At 34.4% G+C, this 11,948-nt stretch overlaps 1 protein-coding gene across 3 annotated transcripts; it reads right to left on the reverse strand.

The window, feature by feature from the left end:
- Positions 1 to 1,872: 1,872 nt before the first annotated feature.
- Positions 1,873 to 8,721, reverse strand: LOC130802401 (metal tolerance protein 11). Of its 3 annotated transcripts, none has more exons than XM_057666408.1 (6): positions 8,343 to 8,721; positions 7,264 to 7,367; positions 6,897 to 7,142; positions 5,469 to 5,549; positions 3,998 to 4,231; positions 1,873 to 2,593 (listed from the first exon to the last, which is right to left on the reverse strand). In XM_057666408.1, the coding sequence occupies exons 1-6, from the start codon at positions 8,548 to 8,550 to the stop codon at positions 2,246 to 2,248; spliced, it is 1,221 nt and encodes a 406-aa protein (XP_057522391.1). In that variant the 5' UTR covers positions 8,551 to 8,721; the 3' UTR covers positions 1,873 to 2,245. The 3 variants fall into 3 exon arrangements, with proteins under 3 accessions (XP_057522391.1, XP_057522390.1, XP_057522392.1); XM_057666407.1 differs by having other exon boundaries at positions 7,264 to 7,373; positions 8,343 to 8,720; XM_057666409.1 differs by having other exon boundaries at positions 7,264 to 7,373; positions 7,744 to 8,419.
- Positions 8,722 to 11,948: the final 3,227 nt, after the last annotated feature.

An 11,948-nucleotide genomic window follows, 5' to 3' on the forward strand; every position in this document is an offset into this window, starting at 1 on the left:
CCCGATTGAAGAAAGCGAACTACGTAGGTGGCCTTTGAATTTCTTGGAATCAAAGTTTACAGTTGGGGTAAGCATTGATTTGCATTGAAAAAAGAAAATAATACGGATTGTGTTTGGGGAAGTCAAGCCTAACAATGGTGCCAGTTGAATGCGTAAGGGCATACTGGTAATTTACCACAAACGGCACACTGACGACAGTTGTCATTAATGGTATTCTGTGATAACAGACGTAAACTCAATGGTATATGGTGAATTAAAACATTTCGTGTGGTATATGGTGAATTTCGAAGAAACTCAGTGGTATATCATGAAATATCCGAAAATTTTAGGTTCAATGGCAAAATCGTAATTTTTTCAAATTTCAAGGGCATAATGGTAATTTACTTAGATGGTGGCGATAAAATGAAAAGGGTGGCGAAATTTAAGGATCGGGTAAAAAATACTACAAATTTAATAGAATCAATGGAGCACCTACCCACTTTTTTCTCATCGGATCAATCACTCACCACTGCTACACTGACTTTCGCTGTTTGTTCAGATGTTTCATCATAGTCAATGAAATGAAATTGTTCGCTAACATTCGTCATCACTCATCAGCCAATCTACTTTTTGTAATGAAAATCCTAAATAATCCTCCCTCCAATTCACTCCTAATATTTTATTTGGTTTATACATTCTATTCAATGTATTTATTTAATTCTTAATATCTTTAATTATGTATAATTAAAAATTATACAAAGTTGATATAAATAATCTTTGCATTGAGACGAATCAAATGAAATCCTACTTAACTATGTATTAATAATAAAATACAAATTAAAAGTAAAAGACAAATAATGTCCAAAAAGCAAATGAGACATTAGTAGTGGATTGGAGGAAGTAACAATTATTTGCAGATAACATAAAAAGGATAAAATAAATAACATTAAAATAAATAAAATAAAAAAAGATAAAATAAAAATCTTAAAAGCCCTTCTATAAAATAGGGACACATAAGCGTGATTTACTACTTTCTTAATAGCCATTATTTACCTATATATCTTTCTTTTTATACGGTACATAAGAATCTAAGGGGCTTCACATTTTGAAAATTTGGAAATGTATAAGACGATTTATCAAAAAAATAAACAAAATAGTATAAGTTTCAACTTTATTCCAAAAGTAAGCATGAAATTCCTAAACCTCAGGTTTGGGAATTTCACGCTTACTTTTAAAATAAAGTTAAAACTTATACTATTTTGTTTATTTTTTTGATAAATAGTCTTATACATTTCAAATTTTCTCACATCTTAGAATGGAACTCAATTGACCCAATGGAATACAAAAGGCCCGATCTAGCCAAACCTACCTCAAAAAAATTGAAAAGAATAAGTGAATTACAAAAAAAATTTCAAAATAAGCGTCTTTATGCCAAAGCTGACGTTAGGTATGTTACATTATGTGTATTGCTACTAACAACAAACAAAAAAACTAGTTAAAAAAGTCAAAATTCATTAATTGCTACTACTAACAACAAACAAAGAAATTGATCAAAAAATAAATAAAACAAAAACTTCTGCTATTAGTAACAGCAGGCGATTTGTAATTTTTTTAATCTTTTAAAATGGCCCATTGTTGGTAGCTGGCAATTCCTTATCACATGCTTATTTTGAGAAATACTAATTTTTTTTTCCAAGCTCATTTTTTTTATTTTTTATTTTAAAAATGTTAATTTTTTCAAATTTTCTCTACCTTGGTGTAATACTGGGTTCATGGTATATTTAAATAGTCAATTGACATACAGAAGTATATACAGAAAACAGAAGTTTGGATACATGAATATCAAAGACAACATAATTACACAAGGTGAACCAGTAACCAAGACATCAGTAGTAACCGGAAAGGAGCTTAATATAATAAGTTAAGAGTACTCAAAAAGAGTTACAGGGAAAATAACTTAATCGTATAGATTAGTAGTATTAAGTAATTCAAACCTGATCAGCACAAGACTTTCAGAAACTTCACAATTTAGCAGCTCAGACATCCCAATCAAACCAAACTAACACTCTTTGCTTCAGATCATCTTGGAATTAAAGCATCATCTAATACATACCATTGGTTTTATATTCCTTGAAAATATGCCCAAAAACCCACTGCAAATTACTACTATTATCCATGGCTTGCTTAGATTTCAATTACCTTACCAATCCCAGATTTTTACATAACATAAACACCTGCAGGCAATAATATCTTCAGCCACAAACATCTATAGATGGGCTTGTGCATGCTCAGGTTTGTGAGTATATTCGTAGTCAAGATGAACAAAAGCTCGTTCGATGTCAGGCAACTGTTCAATTTTCTCTTGCAATGTTTCGCCAATGTCATGTGCTTCTTGCAAGGGCATGTTTGCCGGCAATACTATGTCAACCTCAACAAAATAGTGTGATCCAAAAGTGTATGCTCGGACCGTGTCAATGTGCCTGATGGATTTGTGGTGGTTCCAACAGAGATATGTTAGTTTCTGCAGGAAGTCCGGGGTAGCAGATTTTCCGACTAAGGAGTTTACATTTTCCAGCACTGTCATGGACCATGTACGTATTGTGTACAAAGCAAGCTGGAAGAAGAAAAGAGAAGAGACTACAAAGTCAGCATTCCAAATAAACCAATAAGATAATGTGGTAGAGTGACTAGAAAAGAGAAGCCAAAATAATTAACTAATCACTGATTAATGTGCTTGAAATTATGCAAACTGAAAAGCTCTAGATTAGAAGATATAAATCTTCATACCCATACACATGGCCAAGCTAGGGGAAAGCCCCGTCATCCCGGTTCAAACATGTGGCCTATTGTATTTACAAGGCTGCCCTCACTAAACTATAATATATGATTAGTGATAAAAGCCCTAATTAAGTATCACAAAATCAAGTAAAATTCAATAGTCAAAGTAGTAGATAAGGCAAGGTTTGTAGTTCAAATCATCATGCAAGAGATATATTTTGTATCTGCGATAACTTTTTAAACCAAAACGTTAGCATGTCTTTCAAGACACACTACTCATGATTGGCTTCTTTAAAGCCTCTCAACTTTTCAGGTCCCAAATTATATAATTTTCTCAATTAAAACCAACAACAATTTAAACTTAATTTCATATAAATGTTTTGCACTATAGTTATTTTGAAAGTGTATCGACTACTTGGCCCCTCAGGTTGGTTTCGCCTCAAAGACATGTGGTAGTCACTTCATGAGACATGACTAAATGCATTTTGTTCTTATTTTCGCACAAATGCCATAAGCTATTGCTTAGATTGATGTATTCATGCCAACAAGTCTAACAAGTTGTTTGGTCGCCTCCTAATTCCCTTGGAATTCTGTTTCGTAGGAATTGAATATTTGAATCGCTGTTTGGGTGACATATTTTGAGCAAGCGTGTAAAATGAAATTCCCTTGGAAATTCCTAAACTTAGAAACTTATTACGATGGAGTGATATTAATTTTTAAATTTCAGTGTTCAACAAAACAAGAAAAAACAGTTCCTAAAATGTAAAAAAACAAAAGTAAGTTTCAAAAAATAGAAAATTCCCATCAAAATTTACTTTCTACACCAAATGAACTCTAGGGTGAACTAGAGCATGTCAAGTAAAGAGCAAACACCAGCTATAGGGTAAAAATGCGGTAACGGGAGTGAAGTGGTTATCGTAACGCCTAAATATCGGTCGAAACCATAAGCTATCCCTTGATACAGCGCAAAACACGGTTTTTTATAACACCTTACAATGCGGAAAATTTCGGTTCATTTATTTTGAAAGCCTTTAATGTGGCCGATGCAATGCGACCATATTTCACACTATGGCAACAGCTTTGATTTTTGGTCAAGATGATAAGAGTGAAATCCATAATCTTCCTTGCATAGGGGGTGAGCACATACAAATATTCGATCCGAAACATGCAGTCGGATCGGATATCTGATATGTAACCACCAAAAAGCAAAAGCATGGAAAAAATTAGCAGTTGTACTTACAATGATAGCTCCAACCGGGTCCATCCAGTCACTGACATAATTAGCCAAGAGAGCAGCAATAAGGCCGATTATGTTGGTAATAACATCAAAGAAGTGGTCCTGGGCATAAGCTTTGACTATCTCATTGGTGAAAGAGCGGCAGTACATGACTAGTAGAAGCTTAACCAAAGTTACTGACAACATGATGCCCACAAGCCATCTTTCTTGGTCACTATTCAAGCTAAAATCACTCTCCTAAAACAGACAAAAGTTTACATCATTTACAAGGTTAATAAAATTAGGGATATTATCAATGATACCCCTGTGTTATTGCACTTTATCTTTGGTACCTCCATATTTTTCGTAATTCCAATGGCACCCAAACTATCTTGCTAATTACAAACGTGACACTTTTTAAGTTTTTTTTCCGTTAAGTGGCCGTTAATTTTTATAAAAAACCAACCATGATTAGTTTCTTCTTCTTCTTCCCTTTTCCCTCTCCTCCTCCTTCTCTTCCAAGGCTGCTTCTTCAAGGTTTACTACTTCAAATGCCTTAGGTTTACTACTTTCACAACCCATGCTCAATTACCACTATTGAAATAATCCCTAATCTAAACTTCTATTGTAAATCATCATTCATCAATCAACACCAATAATTTGTCTCACCATACCACTTTCATAGTTTTCCCTCTCTTGCTCTGGAACTGTAACATGCTGGTAAAATAACTCGAATAAATAAGATTTATTCGTAGAGTTTGATCACCATAAAAAATCAACTTCACTTCACAGAAGAATTGTTGTTTATTTGTTGGTTAAATGTTCTGCTTGTAGATTGACGAACACCAGCAATTATGGCGTCAATAAAGCCAGGATTATTAGATAAAATGCATCACAAATTATACCAAAAAAAACAAATTTATTGTTTCTGGTTTTGGGTTATGTATTGCTTCTATTTCCTTCATTCTTTTGCTTCATTTTATTTCAATTACTGATAAAACAATTCCAAATTCCTCTATTTTATTAACTCAATAGTTATTGGTGTTGATTGATGAATGATGATTTAGAATAGAAGTTTAGATTAGGGATTATTTCAATAGTGGTAATTGAGCATAGGTTGTGGAAGTAGTAAACCTAAGGCATTTGAAGTAGTAAACTTTGAAGAAGCAGCCATGGAAGGAGAGAAGGAAGAGGAGTGGGAAAAGGGAAGAAGAAGAAATTAGCCCATGGTTGATTTTTTATAAAAATTAATGGCCACTTAACGGAAAAAACTTAAAAAGTGTCACGTTTGTAATTAGAAAGATAGTTTGGGGGTACCATTGGAATTACGAAAAACAAGGGGTACCAAAAATAAAGTGCAATAACACAGAAGTACCATTGATAATATCCCATAAATTTATAAGTTAAATAAACAATAAAAATGACGATGAGTCAAAAGTCCTTCGGTAGCCTCTACATAGTTAGCTCATTCCAAGAAATTATGAAAGAAACTTACGTCTGATAGAAGCTGCCGAGTTGACTCCAAAATAATCTGTAGCCCTAGTGTAGCCATGACAGAAGCAAAAACAAGAATCCCCTACACAACATATTCAAGATAATACTAAATGTAAGGATTCTAGTAAAATCTCAAAGCAAATGACATTAAATACAGCATTTTAAATAACAAAAGAAGATAAAGCAAGCAAATCAAAATATTAACATTCTTCGGGCTGAGGTGTTAATTTCGACATCAACTAGCATGAGGCTAAACAAATCATATTATATTACACAGTTTATGTTAACAAATTTGCAGAACCAGGGAAAACATTTCAGACCCTTCTGAAAGCAATCTGTGCACAAGCAAATGTGATCAGATAGCACATTCTAGAAATAAATTACAAAGGCACATTAATTTCAGATCAACATCTAGTTAGAAGCTCATATCGAACATTGACAGCCTAGCTTCTCCACTTCCCTAAAAGTATAAATTAACACGACTTAGAAAGTTAAATTTCAACATAAAGATCAAGCAATGACCACATTTACATATAAACCCTAAAATACAAGTAAGTTACGCAACTAAATTTGAGCCGCAGCCCATAAATCCAGTATTCCAGTATCATGAAAAATAAGAATGACGTTGCTCCTTCATAAGTGGGAAGCTTCATTGGTTGCAATTTTAATACACATAAAAAAGTCCCTAGCTGTAATCTGCGTTTAAGTATATTTGAGAAAGTACCAATAAATTGGGTTTCGAATTCTTGCGTTAGTTAATCAACCAAGTATGAAGAGGCCTAAGTCATCTCATCAAAAGAAAAAACAAACATTGAAGGTCAATCGAATAGAAAAAGGCATAAGTCATCTCATCAAGAGAAAAAACAAACATTGAAGGTCAATCGAATAGAAAAACTTGTTGGGCAATAGTGCAGACTGAGAATTAAAGAACCAACCTAATGTTTACCATAACTTTGGGATGATTGCATCAAGACATCTAGCAGCAAATTATTATGTAATCAAAAGGTATTTCCTAGCATAGTATTCAAGGAAAAGGCTGGAGGGTCAAAGGCAAAATTAAAATCCTTAATAAGCAACTTTAGTTACTTCAAGCATCACCAAAAGTTCATGACACAGGAAGTATAACACAGTCTGAAAGTGGACAACCAAAGTTTTTTCTTAGCAGATTGCCCGTCCTCCAAAAAATGTCCAAAGAGCCCCTTCGTATGGCCAAAACACCCTGAAATATCCATCACCCTCAAAGATATTTCTATCACCTCTTCATAACTACAGCACTTCACAAATCAGCGACAACTCAATTCTATTACCTTTATAGATGATATTAAACCTATCATCAAATCATATATAAAAACATAATAAAAACTTCAATGTACAAAACAATGAAAGGCATAAGAAAGTTTTATCAAGCAGATAATGAAGAAGCACTGACCAGGGGTTGCATACGCTTCTTTCCAATTGGGTATTGATATGGGTTAGGAGTTGACATAGAAAATGCAGTGAACCACAGAATAAATCCCGATAGAAGATCAAGAAGTGAATCCAACGTGGATGCGATAATTGCCAAAGAACCACTTTGAAACGATGCATAAACCTTTGCAATAAAAAGAACCATATTGCATATATTTGATATCCTGATGGCAAATGTTTCACTATTAGCTAACTTCTCTCGTTCTTCCTGCAGCAAGAAAGCAGAGAACTCACAACTATTCCGGAAGACATTTCATTTCAAAAAGAATAAAATCCATAAATCCAGAAATCATTTTAGGTAGAGACCACCAAACTGTCAATATACACACCTTTGACATCCCAGGAACAAACCCACGCTCAGCAAGGGCATCCATTTCATTGAAACCCTCCAACATCTCTACTTGCTGCTGATAATACTCTGCAACGTCATCTTCTGATCCTAGGAATATCAAGTACCAAAATAAATACAAAAGTCATGGAAAGAGCTTCAAAATTCTGGATTAGATATAGTAACTCCCCATTGAAAAGAACTACCAAAGCAATCCTCTCAGCACCGATTTAACTTCCCACACACAAAATTTCAAAAATCTACTAACCCAGCAAGTTGAAAGAGCTTCAAAATTCTGGATTAGATATAATAACTATTCAGCTTCCAAGAACTAAAATCAGTAGAATAATCATAAAAGTACAGCTTCCAGACTCAATCTGTAGTCTGTACAGCTTCAACTTGAATACAAACTATAGAACTCTACACAACAAAGCCACAGCTCAAAAAACATCAATATCAATCAAGGATCAACTGAACTTACTGTTATGATTAATATTATCATACTTCACAGAAGAGCTTAGAATCTCCATTACCACCAAAACTACCCACGTTTATTCCTTTTTTGGACAAGCTAGATAGCGGAACCAATACTACAATATATTTAAACAAAAACCAAAAAAAAAATTTATACTTCACCCCTTTTAAACAGCATCAAATTCCTTCACATAGTACTATTTTAGCCAATAATTTTGTTTGACGTAACCTAAACTAACCCAGAAAAGTTAAATTCTCTGTCGTCCACTCAAAAATCCCAGAATTCAATTTGCAAATGAAATCATGTAGGCGGTACAGATAAAAGCACACAATAAGGTCAATATTATTTGCCAAAAGGACGCCAAAAAGTGATTAGTACCTATATAAGATAAATTCACATGCAAATTACACACTATTCTAATATTAGAATCTATTCCATTTGTTTTACTAATAATACTTAAAATCTTAACAACAGAATCCTACCGAAAACGCTCATCGTAAAAGAATCTAACCAAATTAGTAATGAATTATTCAAAACAATCGCTATAACACTAAGGAATCATTCAGCAAACACAAAAACAAGTAAAAATGAGTGAAATAAATAACCTAAAACTCCAAGACAGTCAAGGAGTTTACGAGACGGTTTCTCCTTATACTCAGTAGACAATTGATAACCATCAAAGTTCAACCGCCATGAATGGTCACCAGTTGTAGCAGTGTCATTGTCGAACGACGACGAAACGGCGACGTTTAGCAAGCATTCTTCGGATGTATCGTCATCTTGATGCAAGTCGAGCCGCACCATTTCCCCCATTGTTTCTCTCTCTTAGCAGAGGTTACGTGAAATTCCAGAAAAGAAGGAAAAGGCCAAAAAGTGAAAATTCAAGAAGAGTACGAGGGCATTTTGGGAAGAAACAAATATTTTAAAGAGACGGGAGAAAGAGAGTTTGGTTTGTGAAGATCGTGGGAGGCGGAAAGTTTTGAATGGGGGGAGTAAGTGGCCAATATTTAAGATACTAAGTTGGTTCACGCGCCAAAAGATTACGCGCTGTGTGAGTGGTTGATTGTGTAGCGTGGCGGCCTGTGATTGGATTTGAGAGGAAATGCGCGCGGGGAAGAAAACTGAGTAAAGCCGAAGATACGAGGAGAAATTTAATTTTTTTTGTTTTTTATGATTGGAGTTTTGGATAAAGGTTTTGGATTGGTTTTGGGTTTAAAATCATGTTTTATTTTCATGTTGATTGCTGAGCTGTTATAAATCTATTTTTATATTTATTTTAATATTTAGTCGGTTAAAGAAAATTGGATAAAATGTTAGATCAAAGTTGTTTTAAAATCTCTAATGAGGATATTATTTATGTGTTGGGAAAATCTATGTTAAAATTGATTAAGATTATGTTTTGATTGATATTATTAAGAGTCTAGGTTATAAATCCATTTTTTACTTTAAAATTGATTAAGATTAACACCAAGTCTTGTATGAGACCGTTTTATCGTGAGACGGATTCATTAAACAGTTCATTAGTAAAAAATATTTTAAAAAAATTAAATATAAATTCACACTTGTACAGGAAGCAGTTTTTTTAAAATAATTTGGATTAACATAATTAAAGTCGACGATCTCAACAAAAATTAGCGTGTATATAATAATATTTATTTAAAGTAAAAAATAAAAATCAAAGTTCACCCAAGTATAAATGTGAGTTTTGGGTTCATCTTATAAAATTATTAATTTATTATAAGTATTTTGATTTAGGTTTTTAGTATTCAGCTTCTCTTAGATGAAATGGGTCCAAAAAAATAGACTATTCTTCTTTTTAATAATACATTAACTGATTAATATTAATTTCTTGCAACCGTTTTTTTAAATATTTCTTGTTTTTTTATTCTTTAAAAATAATACTTCTCTTTATTTATTACAAGTGTTCTATTTGCTTAATGCACTATATCTAATGTACTTATTTAATTCTTAATATCTCTAATTGTGCATAATTAAAAATTATAAAAAGTGTATATAAATATTTCTCATATTGAGACGAATCAAATAAGATTCTACTTGATTATATTTTAAGTTATAAATTAATAATAAATGTAAATTAAAAATAAGAAATGAATAATGCTAAAAAAGCAAAGAGAATATGAGAGAATAATTTGAATTAGCTTTAATATAGTATATAGATAAGGAGATGTCTTTGTTTGTATGGATTGCGGAGTTAAAATGAAAGAGAAAGGAGTAGAGGGAGAAAGAGATGTGTAGTGAGAAAGGGTTACGTGGAGAAGTATGAGTGGGGAGACTCAGAGAGCATGAGTGTCCACTGTCTAATGTTGACGTGCTGGGGGGAGGAGTTTGGTGAATACTCATCGCCCTACGAAAAGGCTAATCGCCTAACCTTTTTTCGTGCTCTCGTGCTTTGCTTGTTTATTTGAGAATTTGTGGTCCTTTTTTATAATTTATTATATTTATAATTTTAATAATTGTAATTATAAAACTTTCTCTATTCTGAAATACTCGTTATATAACTTTTATTGATAATATTTATTGTTTAAGCTTATTTTATATATTGCGTGTTATGGTAACATTTTTACTCATTTATTTATTTAAATTATTAATGTCATATTACCTTAATACCCTTTGACCTTTCATGTTGACCTTGACATTCGGTTAAGGGGCTTTTTCTGTAATCCCCATCTTCCTTACTTGGCCCATAAGCTAATGACTTCCCAAAACCCTAATTTCTCTTATGTAACTGAACACTACTCTTCAATTTCATGATTCCCTTTCTTTAGTGCTGATAACCGCCTACCACTATGCATGATAACCAACCTTCTCCCAGAAGTAACTTTCTCTCCATCATTATAAATACAGGCAGCCAGCATCAAGGGAAAGATCATCTGATAATAGCCTTTCTGAAATCCTTGTTCACAGCCCTCTTCGTTAACCTCCTAGAGACACAAGTAACTTCCATCCCTACACCCCTATTCCTGTGTTCTCCATCTCATCATTTCTTCATTAATTTTTCAACTACGTTCTAACTTGAGCGTCGCAAGGGTTGTTCCGGAAAATCACCCCCCGGACAAGGCTAACGTGTTGTGTTGCAGGAATTCAAGTCACTTCATTCCGCGAATTGCCGTTCCCGACAACGCTTCTACTTCCAGTATTCCAAGTGTCTTGCACTTCCTCGTTTCATTACCGAAACAGTTTGGCGCCGTCTGTGAGGATATTGAACAAAAAGTCATGGCTCCAAGAGAAATCCAACACAAACCGCAACCGTGCACAGCACAGATACAGACACTTCAGCGGGTCACGCTAACAATCAAGTCGTGACTCGCCGTGATCTGGACATGCTAGCACGAAACCTCACTGCCACCTTCTTCGAACAACTCCGCGCCGTCATAAATAATAACCCTACTCAATAACGAGTGTTGGAAGACATGGCGGACCAAATAAAGAATCTACAAGAACGAATCGAACCCCATAATGAGATACCGAAATCCCTTGAATCTCAGGATAGGAACTCGGAGATCTCACGTTCCAGCAGAAAGAAATAAGAAAAGACAGGAGAGATCAAGGACCCATGCAAGCCTCAACAGAAGTGACTCCCAAGATGACGAATCTAAGACCGCCTCTCGAGACGCCCGTACTTACCTAGTAAGCAAGAAGCAGAGGGTGTTTGAAAGTGTCCAATCATTAGTGGACAAAAGAAGGGAAGAAAGGAAAAAATCGCAACTCACGGGATCCAGCCATCCTATCAGCCCCATCACTATGTCGTGGAAGGAAGTTGGCAAGGATAATCCTCTCGAAGACTCCATGCCAATAAACTCTCCGCTGGCTCCGGGAATACTGAATACTCCCAACCCGGCGAAGATAAAGATCCCGAATATGACGGCCTTCGATGGAACGTCCTGCCTAGAGGAACACTTGATGGCCTACAAAAACTTGATGCTGCTATACACCACCGACCCAGCATTGTGGTTTAAATTCTTCCCAACTACTCTCACAGGAGTAGCCTTGACGTGGTATACCTCCCTCCAGGAGGAAGTATCCACAATTTTGCCTAATTATAAGGCAAATTTCTGGGTCACTTTGTAGCATCCAAAAGGCAGGAGAAATCGAACTTCCACTTGCTTAGCATAACACAATTGGAAGGGGAGTCCATATCGTCATATTTGAAGAAGTTCCACGAAGCAGTGCTGGAAGTAACTGGCTTGGAA

This window comes from Amaranthus tricolor, chromosome 16 (genome assembly GCF_026212465.1).
Source record: "Amaranthus tricolor cultivar Red isolate AtriRed21 chromosome 16, ASM2621246v1, whole genome shotgun sequence".
In the NCBI taxonomy this organism is placed as follows: domain Eukaryota; kingdom Viridiplantae; phylum Streptophyta; class Magnoliopsida; order Caryophyllales; family Amaranthaceae; genus Amaranthus; species Amaranthus tricolor.